We start from the raw sequence: 17,515 nt of genomic DNA on the forward strand, positions 1-17,515 counted from the left end.
TGCTGACGAGGACCAGAGGGCGGGAGCACATTACACCAGTTTTAAAATTGCTGCATTGGCTCCCCGTGTGTTTCAGGATCGATTTTAAGGTTCTTTTATTAGTTTTTAAATGTCTTAACAGTCTTGGACCTTCTTATTTATCTGACCTGCTTTTGCCATATCAACCCTCGCGGACCCTGAGGTCCTCTGGCACCGGCCTTTTAACCATACCACAAGTTAGGACTAAAACACACGGGGAGGCGGCATTTAATTATTATGGCCCCCGATTGTGGAACAGCCTGCCGGAGAACCTCAGAGCTGCAGAGACTGTTGATATTTTTTAAAAGAGGCTCAAGACTCATCTTTTTAATCAGGCTTTTAACTGATCTCTTTATTTATCTATTTTAAACTCCTCTTATAACCGATTAATCCATCTTTTATCTATTTTTTATTTATTTTTTATATTCTTACCCTTCCTCTTTTTACGTTCTTATCTCATTTAACCTTAATCTTTTGTTATTTTAGTTAGCCTATAGGCTTTAGTTTTGATGCATTTTATGTCTCTGTTTTAGATCATTCTTACCTAGCTACTAACTCAATTTTATGAGCTAAATAGCTTTTTGTTGGGTGGGAGGGTTCGGTTTTCTCTTTTCTTTTTGTTGTCTGTTTGGATCTTTGTTGTTTTTAACCTCTGTGAGGCACTTTGTGTTACTGTTGTTTGAAAAGTGCCATATAAATAAAGTTGATTTGATTTTTGATTTTGATTTAAAGCTCTGAAAATCTATACTCAAGTAAAAGTACAATTATGCATATAAAAAATGAGTTACTTTCAATGTGGGCCAGTGCAGAATAATGGAAAAAGAACGAAAAAAGAAACTGCACTTGTTTATAAAAGTTTATTTGATGAAATACAGCAGGTTTTCTCATCAAACAGATAAGGACAGCCTGTACAACTGAGAAATGAACAATCTCTTTCCACCTCTTCCTCGCATCGCAACATCAAAGATTAATGTTACATATGAAATATTAACAAAGTTAGCTAAATAACTAGCCTACATTTTCACCAACAGTATCTGAAACTTACTTAAATGTGCTTGCGGAGATTAGATGAGGAGTTTTTAGAAGCAGAGATCTCAGTATTTTTTTTTTCAGGACACACAGCAAGCACTTCATCATGTAACTTTTGTCTTATTTTAGATGTTGGGATAAAAAGTGCAGCCAGATGTGGTCAGGGATTAACGCAGGAAGCTGCGTCTCACTCTGGGTTTTGCTCCGTCATTATTGCATTGTGGTCAAAAGTTAGGATGTGCTGCTTTTGCAATCCGCGCATTTAGGGCAGACTCATTGAAACGAAGATATAATGGCAAATGGAGTAAGGTAAAAAGTAGATTTGTGGCCCAAAAATAAAAGAGTAAAGAGTAGAGTATGGTCCTCTGCCTCCCTTTACTGTTCCCAGTGGCTATAGCAAGAATCATGAAAACAACAAATCAGAACTAAGGAGTCAACACAGCAGTCAATCGCGTTAATCAGTGCTCATGGACTAAGGTCAAACTGACAAAATAGGCAGTGCTGAATACTGCTGTGATTGTACAGATTTTTTTCTCACCACAGTGAAAAAGCAATGTATCATTGTGGTTTGGCAGTTAACCACCATTGCCTCCCCTCAGTCGCCGGCACCCCTGAAAAAATTACGGTTTTAGTTTTTTATTGGATGCACAGAGCATAATGCGCATGCACATCATGAATGTTACTGTATAATTTTCTGGTTTATCAGTGCATGAAAGACACTGCATACTGAAGTCTGGGAATGAAGGGTACAGCACGGGTTTAATGCACATAGACAGGGTGATGTTATGTCTAGTGTTTGAAAAATCTCTATTTTTAATGCGCTGTAAAGTTTATTACAACTTAAGCATTACCTGCTGTCTTAGGTCCAGCACACACAGCTCCAAGTCTTTCCACTTACCGGAGCAGCAGCTCCATTCACCATCTCTGCCACCTGTGGCACCACAGCCTTCAGTGCTGACAGACTATTACTTGTGACATGTAACCACTTGGATAGTGCTATTGGTGGAACATTGGACAAGGCTACAGAGCAGTGACTGTAGACAGAAGGACTGTATCAGAGCCCAAGTAGAGAAGTTTTTTTTATATATATTTATATATATTACATGCCGTTGTGTAAATAAGATAAATAACATAAGGCTGTTTAGTTAGTAAAGGACAAGGTATAGACCTGTTCTATAGGAAAGGTAACCTTAAATGACTTCTGTTGTGATCAACACAAAATTAATTGCAAAACCGAAAACCTGCCGTCCATAAGGGCGTATTGATCCGTGCAAGGCGGACCAAACGGTTCAATATTTTACCGAGAACCGTTGCATCCCTAGTGGTCATCATCACAGCCATAGCCCTGAAAGAGTCAAGATTCTGTAACTGCATTGCTTATGTCTTGCCTCAAATGTTTCCAGAAACATATTTTAGTAACTGTTCATCTGTAAAATGACAATTTGTGACCCAGCGGCCATGTTGAAAACAGTCGAGCCAAAATGAATCACCGCCCACTGAGCAAATTCTCAAATTTTACGGATAAAGAGTGCAATAAAACATGTCTCTGAAAACATCTGAGGTAAGTCATTGGTAATGCAGTAACAGAATCTTGATTCAGTTGATCAGTGCTGCCTAGTTAGACAGTTTGACCACAGTTAATGAGCAGTGACTGACATGATACAGTTGTATTACAGACACCTCCTGATTGGTGGTTTACTTCAACTATGTTGGATGCTAGCAAATGCCATCAGTAGCACCACGAGAATGAGCAAAGTAGTTTTTTTTTTTTTTTAAAGACTATGTAGTATCAAAGTTATTTTTTTTTTAATTAAAGTTACCAACTGTAGCTTTAAAGTGGGTGAATACTTATATATAATACTATATACAATACTTATATTCACAAGTAGTTTGTGTTTTATATTTTTAGAGATCTGTTTTTACTTTGACATTAAAGGGTCTTTTGCAGGCTAGGCAGGCTCAGTGTTTTTTTTTTTTTTTTTACGGCTGTGAGTTCTTTGACACCAAACATCCGCTAAGGTCAGCAGTGAATGCATTATCACATGGTGTCATTTACTGTATTTGCGGTAAAACATGACTGTCACACCATTTCCATTAAGCGGTTTCACACTGGCTCGAGCCGGCTTGTAAATGTGGCATTGAGTGCTTCTGGGAAAAACACTCCATCCTGATGAACTGTGAACCTGACATTTTACTAACCTTCACATGAGAATGCAGTGACCATTACGGACTTCATGTAGGCACACTTGGACGCAGGTGTACGCCCCAGGAGGGACATTAAGAGGAGAGATTGATCAAGAGCACACATGCAAGACAGCAGAAATACAGCTGCCTTTTATAGTGTGCTTTGTGGTAAAAGCTCATTTAGAGTTAACACGTCTGAACTTCTGAACCTGCTGTCTAATTATAGGACTGTAAAACGGCAGGCAGAGGGAGTATTAGAAGGTAATTCCTGCTGTGTAAGAGGGAGAAAGTGTGTGTGTGTGTGTAGCCGCAAAACATCTGAGTAAAGGAGAGCGAGTGAGAGAGGGGAATATGTGTGTGAGATTTATCCATATCTGCAGTGTTCCTAATACAGACAGCGCTCAGTGGTGGCCTATTGTTGGCAGAAATGACAACCGGCTCTATCTTGCCCTGCAGACAGTACGAGAACTGAGCGCCGTCTCCTCTCCCTTTCTTTCCTTCCTCCCACCTTTCTTTCTTTTCTTTTTCTTTCTCTTCTCAGTCCTTATTCTATCAGTGTTGCTGTCTTTAACTGGCTCTTCCCATTTTTCTCCACCCCCTCTCTATGTCACTTGTTCTCCTCTTGACTATCTTACTTTCTCTTTTCTGCCTTTTGTGCCTCTTTTTTCCTCTGTTTATTCTGTGTCTTATTTAACAGCCAGGGTCTTATCTTCCCTCTCTTGTTCTTCATTTTCAGCCTTATCATCATTTCTTTATCTTGGATTTTAAAAGCATCAAACCAGAGTTTTATTGACTCTATTGTAAAATACACTAAACAGATTCTACCACAGACAGGGGCTAACAGACAAATGTCTCATTAACTCTAATGAAGTCATCGATTCACTATTTTGCCTAAGTAATTCCTGACGAATTAGACTAAAACTTCTTTAGTCAGCAAGTAATGGAGTGATGGCCTGTCTCTCTAGTGTTTGCATGGCTTTGTCTGTCTTGGTGAATTGTCCTTTTTTTTTTAAATCTAATTTGCATATTACACGCATACCCCATCATCTAGTCAAAATGGTCTCCACTTTGCACAGGAATAAGCATCTCTGGATAATAGAGATTTAGTAGTCAATCACAATACCAATGAAATTTTAGGATTCTTTGATACCTAATTTGATAGGCCCTAAGACATTAAAAAAAAAAGAAAAAAAAAGAAAGTTTGGGTACCACTGGTCAAAATTTCGTTTACTGTGAATAGTTAAGTAAGTAGAAGATGAACTGATCCCCAAAAGGCATGAAGTTAAAGATGACATATGCCTTTCAACATTTTAAGCAAGTGTAGTGTTGGTGTTAGTGTATTACTTTTGTACAATGTTAGGGGGTGATCACACAGAATGAGACACTTGAAACGCTGGAAGCACTTATTCAATGCGCGCTAGACAAAAAAAACCCAAAAAAAACAAACAGCAAGGAGCGCCTGTGGAGCGGGTGCGTGCGCAACCCACAAACACACCTACATCTTCCTATGTCTCCCCTTGAATCTAATGTTTCCCTCAAAGACAGTACATACAGTAGCTTACATGAAACTATCACAAGCTATCAAATCAAATCCAACTTTGTTTATATAGCACTTTTCATACATAAAAATGTAGCGCAAAAACTGTGAACTACAAAATAAGGTCACCAGCCCTCTCCCTCGCCCTTATCCCACTGTCTTAAAGTTATCCAGCTGCTACGACAATTACATTGTACTCACCAGACAAATTTGTTGCACTGCTCACACAGCACCATGCGTGTCTCCTCCTGTGTTTGTTCGAGTACTGTCAGGATAAATTTCTCGTCTTCGGATAACATTGTGTTGTCTGTCACTCGTAACTGCCGTACATGACCAAACTGCTGTAACTGCCACAACAAAACAGGAAGGAGGATTTGATTGGCTGCCTGGGCCAATGACGACAATGACGAATCTGACGCTCAAAAAATTGAAAACATTTTTTGTCTACGCACATCTAAAAACGCTATGACTTGAGAAGGCTATAAGAAGATAGCAAAGTGTTTTCAGTCAGCTGTTTCCTCCGTTTGAAAATGTAATTAAGAAGTGGCAGTTAACAGTAACTGTGGAGGTCAAGTTGAGGTCTGGAGAGGAGAACATTTTTCAAAAGAGTGGCTCGTAGGATTTATAGAAAGGCAAATCAAAAGCCCCATTTGACTGCAGAAGACCTGCAGAAAGGTTTATCAGACTCTGCAGAGGTGGTGCACTGTTCTGCTGTGCAGCGACACCTGTACAAATATGACTTTCATGGAAGAGTCATCAGAAGAAATCCTTTCCTGTGACCTCACCACAAAATTCAGCATCAGAAGTTTGCAAAGGAACATCTAAACAAGTCTGATGCTTTTTGGAAACAAGTCCTGTGGACTGATGACGTTAACATAGGACTTTTTGGATGCAATGTGCAAAAGTGTGTTTAGAGAAAAGAAAGGTGCTTTATTTCATAAAAAGAACACCTGTCCAGCTGTTAAGCATGGGGGTGAATCGATCATGCTTTGGGCTTGTGTTGCAGCCAGTGGCACGGGGAACATTTCACAGGTAGAGGGAAGAATGGATTCAGTTAAATTACAGCAAATTCTGGAAGCAAACATCACAGCATCTTTAAAAAAAAAGCTGCAGATGAAGAAAGGATGGCTTCTACAGCAGGACAGTGATCCTAAGCACACCTTGAAAGACCAAGAGCAGTGCATGCAAGACGGTCCACGAATCCCACAGGACTAGAAGCCTTTTCCAATGAAAAATGGGTGAAAATCCTCAAAACAAAAATTTAAAGACTCTTAGCTGGTTACAAAAAGCATGTAGAAGCTGTGCACTTGCCAAAGGGAGCACTACGAAGTACTGACCATGCAGGGCGCCCAAACTTTTGCTTCAGGCCCTTTTCCTTTTTTGTTATTTTGAAATTTGAAAAGATTTAAATCAAAAAGTAATCTTGCTAAAATATTAAAGAAATGTGTCATCTTTAAATTTTTGCCTTTTGGAGATCAGTTTATCTCTGTAAATACTCACAGTAACTGAAGTTTTGACCAGGGGTGCCAAAACCTTTGCATGCCACTGTATATGTAAGATGTGATGGTTGGTCTTTGTGGTAGACTGCTTGTCTGTCTCTATAGTACTGTGATTGGCCAGCTGGGTAAAACGTGACAGTGACAAGTCTAGCGTATTACCTAAAGTTGAACATTTCACAACTCTTGACAGCCAGAAAAAAAAAAAAAAAGCCAAACATGCAGTGCTCTGTGCAGAATAGATGCTTAACACCTCCACACACCCAGCAGTGGTGAAGTGTGGTTTGCTCCAAAGTCATATTTTTCTGTGTTTCAGGAATGATGAAGTTCTTTGTCACACAGGTATACATGTCACAGGAGTCACAGGACTCTGTTTTCTGATTGGCTATGGGGATTCCCTCGCTGCTAGAAGTTATACTATCCTGACACTTTTAGTTTGGTCGCACTTCTCCGCCAAGGAGCACAGCTTGAAGCAGACATTGCTTGACAGCTTGCCCCAGGCTGCACTTTGCTGCTGCTTCATGTGTTTTGGTGTCAGTATAAATACATGGCGCTACCATTGCAAAAAAAATTACAAAATATGGTGGCCTCATGAGAAAAAAAACTGTCTTTTGACGAGTCAAGGCACAGCTGTTGCTGTTGCTGCAACTGCACTTGCTGCTTCCACATGTTGTTGTTCTTCCGTGCTGGTAGCTGTTCTTCTTCCTTTAGCATATAACGTCAGGCTAGAACACTTGTCAGCTTATATGCTTCCCCCTCCAGTGTGGGAGAAGTACTAGAGAAAAACAATTGCCATCACGTTTTCACGATATCAGCATTGACTTGGTATTTAAAGTATGGGTTCTCATGCCATACCTACACAGGGTATAGATCTATGTAAAACACTACTACTACTACCAACTCCACCCCCCCACCCCACCACTCGCCTCGTCTAAACTTAGTGTAGCAGTTAGCGGTGTCTTTCACTCACCCTCGGTCTCTGCTGTGTTTAGCAATTCCCCTGCCTACTTCAATGATGATGGTACCTGTAATAAATGTAATATATTTGCTGAGATGGAGGCGAGGCTCAGTGACTAGAAGAGCTGGTAGAAGCGCTCCATAGCCGTAAGTTACTCCAGTAGACAGTGGCAGCCGACTCGGCTAGAGCCATCGCCGGATCCTGGTTAGTGCTAACACCGGGAGCTAACGCTAACATTCCTACTCTTCTCCGTGAGTGAGAGCGATGTTTTAGACTGACTACATTTTACAATGCTAATTGCAAATGTTAGCAGGTCTGCCGGGCTACTCACCTAACACAACCGTAACGCCTGACCCATTGCTGGGACAGAGCCGCTAATAACTCAAACTCCAGACATTAACCCATGCTATGATTGTAACATTAAATTTAATTGAATCGACATAGCGACATGTGCCTAATGTTATTGTAACTCTAATTGACATTTGACTTTATGTTGTTACCTGTCCAGGAGAAGAAGAGCTAGCTCCGAGTCAGATTGTAGCCCCTTTAGTAGTGATGGCCAAATGAAGCCTCATGAAGCATTTTCTTTATTTTATGAGCCCACTAGATGGCACCCTTGGTTTTAAAAGGGAGGCTCAAAGAATGGCAATTCAATGTATTTTCAATCTTTTGTTGAAAAAAAGCACCATCTAGTGGACTTATAAAGTAAAGAAAATGCTTCATGAGGCTTTATTTGGCCATCACTACCCTTTAGCTCTCGCAGTGCTCTCCACCTTGGAAATGCAAGGCCAATGTTAATCCGAGTTCTGTCCTTGTCTTTATCTGACAACTTCTTAGCCATTTCGCTTTGAAAATACACGCTGCCATTGCTCACTGGCTGTAGCCTTTTATAGGGAGGGAGGGCCAAGGGCTCCGAGAGGAGGGAGGAAGTGGCGATTCACATGAATGTACATGAACACGCAGCCGGACCAGCTTGTAAACAAGGGGCTGGAGATCAACACAGAGAGAGGGTGTGTGACGTCATGCTATACTCCAGATGAAATTACACCTCTAGTTCTTCACATAGCAATTTTTTAATTCCTTCAATCTAGAAATGATGCATTTTCACTTATTGCCCCTTTAAAGTGTTCATTTTTCTGATAAGTTTGGTTTTAATTAGTGATTTAATGTTATAAAATGAGGATTTTACAACATGACTGAGGACTGTTAAAGCTAGTCGTTGGGCTTGCATTCGGTGGCGATACTTGCGATTGTTCAGATGGGTGTATGGGCAGAAAAGTTGATACCGCAGAGATCCCTACTACACAGACTCTGGCAGCGAATAATGTAACCAAAGCGAGATGGTAGTGGCCATATCTGGGATATTTCAGCTTCACTTCTGTACAGTGGGGGTAAGTGGAGATATCTATGATACTAGACAATCACAGCACGTAGTGGGAACATAATGATGTGTCATAGGGATGGGTGTAAATAGCCAAATAGCTGCAGTGTGACTATTCTCATCCAGGTAAAAAAGTGACACACTGAAAACACAAAATTTAATCTAAAATTGCACCAGGGATTACTCTAACTTTATTCTCTTTATGATAAGAGAAGATCTGCTGTCCTCATGTCATGCACTTTATGCTGTCTTTGAAGAGATCAAACTCTGAAACAGTAACTTCAATCAATCATGCAAATTGTTTTAATATGTCTGTACCCTCTCACCCAACCAGCAAAACAAAAGTCAGGCATTTGTTTCAGTTCTTTATTAAAATCATCTTTTTATTTCTGTACTGCTTGCAGTGCAGCACAGTATTGTCATCGTCCCCCACTGGTGGCAGGTGTGGCTAAAGCAGAGTGGCAGCAGCATTTACCACTCTTACCTTTGTGTGTGTGTGTTTGTGTGTTTGTGTGTGTGTGTGTGTGTGCTCATGTAGATTTGACAGTGTGTTTGTGTGTGTATGTGTGAGGTGCTGACAATAAAGTGTAGCACAACTAGCCATCATCCCGTACAGTCAATACAGCAGTATTGATACAAGGCCTTGAGACATTGTTCAGAGGTGTACAGGCAGAAACTGTGAATGTGTTTCCACTGCAGGCTAAAACTGGGCTTACCAGGGCTAAGAGCCATTAAATGCTTTTTATATTACTAAATGCAGTGTTGAAAATTGATTTACCTTTGACCATAGTGACGAACGTTATAGTATCATAAGCACGTAAAAGTGCAGGCTGGCCAGGCGGTTGGATCTCTTATCTCAGGCAGTGTTTCTGTGTTTAACCAAATGATGTGTGCAGGATCCTTGTTGTGTGTTTAGGACTAAAAGTGGCAAAAAAAAGTTTGAAGATGTGATTATCAAAAGAAAGCCCTGGTTTGACCATTTTTGGCCTTAGTGGAAACCAAACTAGCAAGCAGATTTAGCCCTGCCCCTGACATGTGTCGTATTAGCTTTACCAGTTTTGAAAATTAACAAAGAAACAGTGTGTCTGTTGTGTATAACTGTTTTTTTTTTCTTTTGTTTTTACAGCACAGCAGCTTGGCAGATACAACACACTATGTACGTATATCAAAGTCCTTATATATACCGTATAGGTTGGTTGGCAGGGGTAGCTGTGCATGTTTTTGTATAGTAATACAGCTACTAAGAGATGCAAAAAAAAGCCTGTGCTGCTTGCTACATTGTGTTTCAAAGAGGTCACCTTACTCTACACTGCGGTAAAAACTCCAGGGTCCGACGTGAACCCGAGACAGGATCGAGAATGTGACCCCCTACATAAGTGAGAGTTGTGGTAAAAGCTGCTGTATCCATAAAAGGTTTAATTAGTCATTAATCTGTAGCCCAAACCAAAAATAAAGGCCCCTCTGGGTAGACAAACACACGCCACCACTGCTACAGTGACACGGTCATAAGACACTCGCGCACCCCTCCACATTGTCACTTTGTTGAAATATTAGCGTTAGCTACAGTAGATAGCTAATGGAGGCGAATGGTTGGTCTTAAGTGAGCAAAAACACAGTTACATACTGGTCTCTGTTTTCGCTGGGGGATAGGGAGCTGGGCAGGAGGTTCGAGACAAGGAGAGACAGACAAACAGACAAAAAAGACATATTCATTGAGATAATACCGAAAAATTTAGTAGACAAACTTATATAACATAGATCTAAGCGCCTTGAAATATACTATCATATATACTTAGATATGCTATTTTTTTTAGATGAAATAAATATATCCACAGATACTCTTCTTTTTTAAAAACAGACCAGCTTTACAATTGCAGACACGCAACAACACAATGGATAGACATGAGGAAAAAGAGGCAAGGGGAGAGAAGGAAAGATAAGTGGCTCGTTTCTCTGAGGACACACCCAAGCTTTGCGTTCACACCGCCAGCAGCTGCTGTGCTGCACTAATGTACGATTACCTGTTTCTGCTAGCTCACTGATGATGTAGTGTTTCAGCAACAGACACAAATGAGCCGAAATGGTATGACTGCAACCAACTTTCCAGAGGCAAAAGTAAGCCCATTTTTCAGGGCACAGAGTGTGTTTGCACTCGGGGCAACAGACTTGAGTTGCTTGCGGTGTGAATGCACAGAAAACATGTCACACATACTCAATGCTTTTCCTGCTTTCATTTAAATTTGTAAAAGCTGTTGATTGCTAATTGCAATAAGCACTGAACTGCCTCCAACTTGGCTTAATACAGTCAATCTTTGTTAAAGAAAATAAATCTATAATTTTCCTGTTCTTAGTGAATATGAGGGAATATGTGTTTTTAACACATAATATTAACATTATTACTGTAATGGACTTGGAATGAGAAACAATATCCCCAAATATCAAGAAGCTAAACAACAATTTTCTCTAACACTACCCACTGCCACAAATATATATATATGATAAATATATATATATATAGAGAGAGAGAGATTTTTTTCTAAAAGAAAGGCAGACACACTCTACACAACAAGTTTATGTCAAAAAACTCTTCTCTTTTTGTTTTCTTCAGCTTAAGTAAATTATGGCTCAGATGCAGTTCCAGGCAAACAAGAGCTGACCAGACTGTGGGAAGATGGCTCAGGCAGCATGACCGATTGAAAAACACAGCCGCTGCTCTTGCGAGCGGCTCTTGCCTCTTCATGACAACTCCACTGATGTCCAGTGTCCTGATGCTAAACTCTAATGTTGATGGATATCACATAAGTAGCTACTCTAGCTAAGTGATTGACATCGGAGTGTAACTGCTGGTGTCAGCTCGGTCATGGATTAAAAAGCCATAGCTCTTGGTTACACATTTACAAGGTGAGAAATACTTTTTTAAAAAATAAAACGCACAGGAAGTGCTACTGTGTCTTTCATACACTGTCACTTAGATCCAGCACTGCAGCACTTTAAAAACATCTTATCCCTTAGCTAGCATCCAACTTAGGCACAGTCTCTTTGACATCAAAACGGCACTCGCACAAGATCTAATTCACACCAATCCAAATTCCTCCCTGTCTAATCACACTGTCCCATGAGGATGATGCTACCCCCAGACATATTGATTAAAGTATATACCTTCATACTTTGCACAAAACATATGGCAGGAGCAGAAGCATAAGGCTATAATTATTTATTTCCCTGCAACAATCTTTCATGTTATCTAACAAAACTGTGCAGTGCCACTTACCATGTTAAACTATTTGGCTCAAACCCGGGTTTATTAGTTTTAGTTTTTGCAATTGTTTGTTGTATTCTAGTCATGGCACCGATTGGACCACTTGCAGAGGAAAACAAACAGAAACATTAAAAGATTTAAACTTTACCCCATTGCATTCTAACCCTTAAGCAAGAAACGTAGACTTACCCTGCAAGATAAGCATACCAGTGCTTATATTAGGCTATGTCAACGATGAATGAACTGGTCACCACTTTTCATATTTCTTCAATTACTCGCATCTGCTAACCATCAAAATGCTACTTTTTCCATCTCCAAGTGTCTTAATTGTTGCAGCACACTTGATGGTGGCTGACTTTACATTCAGTCAAATACAGGGAGGGAAAGACACTGCTTCCATTGTCGTAGTTAGGTAGTTGAGAGAACGTTTCATGTGCAGCTTGAGTAGTTTGGCACAGTGCTTACATGGTATTAGACTTAATACATGTCTTGATATATAGAACACAATCAATAACAACAACAACTATTACAGCACAGAAGTAAAATAAAAGGTTCAAAGTATAAAATTGTAACACGAACAGAGAGTGAGTAATGTATTGCTCAAGAAAGAGAACAGATGAATTAACTTGCTTCGATGAGCGTGTCCTTGCATGTGAATCTAAGTGTTTGTGTGCAATTTTAGGTGTGTGTGTGAGCGTGTATTTGCATGTCTACATATTGGGGAGATGATGGAGCACTCTGCAAGATAAAATGAAACATAGCAGCTAACATTGTACAGATTGATGTCAAGCTCTACTTAAGTTTGGCACTCAGCTTTTCATTAAGCCAGTAGAATATCAGTCACAGTTGACTTACCCTGTTGTCAAGAATACAAACACAGAAAAGCACAGACACACAGAATAATCACATCAAGGAGAGGAGCCAAGAGGGGAGGACAGGAGAGGAGATGACAAGAGAGATGAGGAGATATACACTTGAATAAGATGGGAAAGGAGTTAATGCAGAGAAAGAAAATAAAAATAAGAGGGTAGAGGAGGTGAGAAGAGAGAAAAGGAGGGAAAAGATAGGGTAGAACAAAAGAGTAGAGAACAAGCGAGGGTGCATGGATAACATAGAGTAGACAAGGTGGTTATCACCCTCCTCTCCCTCTAAACAAGAAGGTATTGATCATAAACAACAAAGGTGCCTCGGGAGGGTGTCACAGTTCTGCGGGGGTGTAAACAGTTTGTTAAGGAAAAAGGAAAGTAGGGGTAAGCGGCTTGTTTTAGGGAAAAATATAAGAACACTGTTCTGTGTTAAAGGCTTCTGAGAGCAGCAGGCATACAGTACTACAAAGTTCCTGAGCCCTCAGTAAGCATTAAGAATCCTCTGAATACAAACTACTGCTTTGCTTCAACATCCAAAGCCCTTCACTGTCTATAGCAAAGGAGTCTCCCGCAATAGTATCACTTTTACTGTCTGATTTGCTTTTAGTGTATTTGTTAATAACCCAGTTCAGAATGCAAGTTGTTGCTGTGGTTGTAGTCTTTCACATACTGAGAGGAATGAAAGGAAACAACAGTAAGCACAAGATTGCTCCTGTTGTCCTTTGACTTACCCCATAGGGTTTGTTTGGCTTTCTGGTTTGTTTGTTCGTTTGTTTGTTTGTGCAGAACTTTAGGAAAGGGCTCAGTGCGTATTCTGTACTGACTTGGCTGCACAGCTGTATTTGCTGCTGGGCAGAATTACATCCAGATCACCTGCTTGGCCTCGGCCTTGCAGGTCTCTCTTATGACTTTTGATACCTTTTTGAACTTCAGACCTCACTCTCCACGCTGGAGAAATGGGCTGAGCCCCTTCGCGAGCAAAGGCTCTTGGCTTTGAGGGGTAAGTGTGGAGACTGAGGAAACCTCTGGGGCTGGGGTACAGAGCGCAATCTCTGGTACTGTAGTTTAGCACTTGCCGAAGCCATGGAGGAGGGCTGGGGTGCCCCCGGGGTGGATGAGACCACAGAGGGAGAGGATACAGAAGAGGAAGAGGTAGGGGGAGGAACGTGGATAGGATGAGATGAGGACGGAGGAGCTGGAAGGGCAGGGAGTGGGGGTGGCAAGTTTGTCATGTGGCTCTGAGGTGGGGATGATTGCCGTCCTCTGTCCCTATCCCTATCTGTTCTCTGTGTCCGCTGCTGGATACTGAGGTTTGTCTGGCTGCCAGATTTTGATGGATTCTGTGAGCGATCAGGTTTAGAGGAGGATGAGGAGTCATGTTTGGGCTTCAGGGGACCCCCAAAACTCTGACATTGGTGGTACAGCTCTTCCTGGCTTCGTGAAGTTACGCGGGCCCATTTGGAGGAATGGGAGTGCGGATGGTGTCGGGGAGAATGACAGGAGGAACAAGCTGCGTGCCCTCTTCCTTTGTCCTTTGACTTGCGTTTACTCTTCTTCTCGTCCTGTATGTGGAGTTTATCCACAGACCAGTATCGTCGAGGAGGTGGTGGCGTAAGTGGAGGTGGGGGCCAGTGTGATCCTGATCCCCAACCTCTTTCTCCTCCCTCTCCACCACCACCACCCCCACCTCCACTGGACCCCCATCCACTTTCTGCTGTCCCCCACCTCTCCCCTCGCTCAAGGAACAGGTCATCTCTACTGTTGATGCTGCCGGCTTTATCCCTGGAAGGGTAGGTGCTGAAAAACCAACCTCCTCCACCAATCCCTCCTACTGCCCTGCCTTCATGATCCTCCCAGTACCTTTCAAACTTTCCAAACTCTCCTGAAGAGCCATCGTCATCAGAATAAATCCCAACTACTTTATCACGTTCACGCTCCTCATCTGACATTGTCCTTCCTCCTCCACGCCTCTTTCCGCGCTCTGCTTTCCTCCTCTCAAGCTCAGAATCTTCCTCCTCACCCTCTACTTCTGACTCCCACTCATGGAAAGATAACCCCTCCTTGGAGTGCATCTCACCTCTTCCATCCCGTCCCAGCAATGGCCTCCTCTCTCCTTCCATTCCTACGGCATCCCTGTCTGAACTTTTACTCTTCCTCCTTTTAGAGGAGACAGGCAACAAGGGTAGAAAGGCAGATGGAATGGTGTCAGAGGAAGGGTTGACCCCTCCCCAGAACTTGACGGACGTTGAAGGCTTACTGCTAGAGCTTTGATAGTGCTTGCTGTTCCTTCGTCTGTTATGTCTTTCTTTCCCTCTGCTGTCTTCCCCATCATCCCTCTCTTTCTCTTCTCTGTCCTTCCTCTCCTCATCGCCCGGGATGTTCCATCCATAGCTTCGGATTGAGCTTTCACTTTTTTTCCGAAAAGACTCTCGTCTCAGGGGTGGGTATGGTGGGTAATCTGGTGTCCCTGATTTGAGTTCCTCTCTTTTTTCAGCATCTCCTCCCTCCTGCTCTGACCTCTTCCGCTCTCTCTTCCTCATCTTATCCTCCTTCTTCCTCTTCTTTGCTTTGCGCCGCTTTCGCTCTCTTTCTCTCTCCCTCTCCTCCCTTTTCTTTTTCTTTCGGCCCTTCTTCCTCCTCTTCCTCTCACGCTCCCTCTCTTTGTGGTGTCTCTTCTCCTCTCTACCCACTCCCCCCTCTCTTGTTGTTCCTCCCCTCCCTCGCTCTCTGTCTCCCCATGATGCCCACCACTCCTGTAATTGGGCCAATTGGCTTCCTGTTCTCTCTCTGCCATAATCTCTCTGAAGGCGTGGCTTCCGAGGCGGGATTGGCGGAGGTGGCGGACTGCATGGCAGTGAGCGCGATGACATGCGGCGCGAACGTATCTTCCTCCGTGACCCCAGGAGGAGGCTTGACTCCTCTGTAAGCAGATCTGAGTCATAATCATCATCAACTGTAAAATCCCGGTCACCTGCTCGATACCGGAAACTCAACGAGGAGTTGTAGGAGCTGTCACTAGAGCAAGAAGAGGGGGAATTTGACCGAGACAGTGAGACCGAGGATGAAGAAGAGGATGAGGACGATGTAGAGGAAGAGGATGAAGATGAGGCACTGGAGCAAGAGGAGTAGAAACGGCATGGGGAGGAGGGACTGGTAGGAGTGTGTGTTGGGGAGGAAAGGGGAACAGGCAGAGGAGGAGGTGGAGGAGGACGTCGTCCTCTCCTTCCACCTCCATCGCTTGCTCCATACCTTCCACCTCCTCGTCTCCCCAGAGGGAGTATATTCTCATATAGGGGACCTCCTGAGCTTTTTCTCCTTGCCTGAGCTAGGCTTCCTCGTCGCCAGAAAGGAGGCCTTCTTGGGGAAGAGGGGATCGGTGGAGGTGGCTTGGGTATTAAGTGCCCTTGGCCTGGTTGGGGGCCTTTGGGAGGCAGTCGTGGCATCCCTGAGGCTTTGGAGCCTCGAGGATTAGGTTTGGGAGTCTGCTGAGGGCCTCCTGCCTGTTGGTCAGAGTTAGCTCCTAGTCCTTCTGGATCTATAGGACCATAGTAGCGCTTATATTCATCTAGCCCTGTGTCACCTCCTCCCCCTGCTCCACCTGCACCACCTGCTCCACCTGCAACTCCGCCTTGCATGCTCCAGTGCTGTCCAAGATTTGGCTGATACTGTGGGGGCTGAAGTTCAGTGATACCTCCTGCTATCCCGCCCACACCAACTCCTCCACTACCACCTCCACTCATGACTTTCTCCGGCTTTGACCTGTTCCAACGATCAACCACAGCAAGTCTGCGGTCATGGCGAGGCAAGAAGGTAGAGCAGGGCATGGGTCCTTCCAGTAAAGGGCTGTTTGAGGGTCCAAGAGCCATTGCTGAGTGTCCTGTGGTTGGCGGCGATCCAGGTAGCATGGTGGTATAGGTCGGCCCCTGTTGCTGTTGTTGGTGGTGTTTCTGCTGCTGTTGCTGCTGCACCATGGCAATGGCAGTTGTATTATTTATTGTGGCTGTAACAAGGTGTTGCTGGGCTGCAGTAGGTATGGTACCCATGGTGTGGTATTGAGGCAAAGAGCTACCTCCCGGTGCTGTCTCATCCTCAAACTGGCAGCAACTGTACATACCCTGGGCGGAGAGATAAAAGAGATTGAAATTAGACCAGCAGGCTGCCAAGTATGATAAGGAGGAACTGAGTGTGTACGTGTGAGACAGAGACACGGAAAGAGAGAGACCGTTATCCCCAATTTTGAAAAGGAAACCTGTAGAGCAGTTTTGATCTGATACCTACAAAAATCATATGAAAGTTAACTGCAGGAAACTGCTAATGTCATCACTCCAGCCTTCATCAGTTTTGTCGAAAAATAAGCAGATCTTCAGATGCACATAAACATTGAATTTCATTGATTTTAGGTCTCTGCACACTCAAAAGTTACTGATTACTGTTGATTACTGCAAAAAGACCACAGTTTGGAGGAAAACAGGTTTACACAGTTAGTTTTAAGAAGAGACATTGTGGTGATAATGTACTTCTATACACTTACTAACAATAGTCGGTATCTGTCAAAACACAGGATAATGATAATATCTGCAGTCCTGGTAAAAAAAAAAAAAACAAAAAAAAAAAACTTACGAATGCTGCGCAGAACAAAGTCTGTTAAATAGCTACTGTAAAAAGCTGACCTTGCAGAGGATCCACTTAAACCTGTGACATTGAGAGAGACTTTAAATTTGTCTGCGCTACAACATATGTATTTTTCTTTATCCTTTATCCACCCTATTTTCCTTTATCTTTTTTCA

At 42.7% G+C, this 17,515-nt stretch overlaps 1 protein-coding gene across 1 annotated transcript in view; it reads right to left on the bottom strand.

Annotated features, from left to right (window-relative positions):
- Positions 1–11,145: 11,145 nt before the first annotated feature.
- The window catches only part of grin2da (glutamate receptor, ionotropic, N-methyl D-aspartate 2D, a), a 264,862-nt gene continuing 258,492 nt past the window's right edge, over positions 11,146–17,515 (bottom strand). Inside the window, exon 20 of the mRNA XM_049602881.1 lies at positions 11,146–16,843. Within this exon, the coding sequence (XP_049458838.1) occupies positions 13,658–16,843 (3,186 nt within the window). The 3' untranslated portion in view covers positions 11,146–13,657. The remainder of the gene's footprint in view (positions 16,844–17,515) is intronic.

The sequence above is a fragment of the Epinephelus fuscoguttatus genome, linkage group LG17, assembly GCF_011397635.1.
Source record: "Epinephelus fuscoguttatus linkage group LG17, E.fuscoguttatus.final_Chr_v1".
Lineage (NCBI taxonomy): Eukaryota > Metazoa > Chordata > Actinopteri > Perciformes > Serranidae > Epinephelus > Epinephelus fuscoguttatus.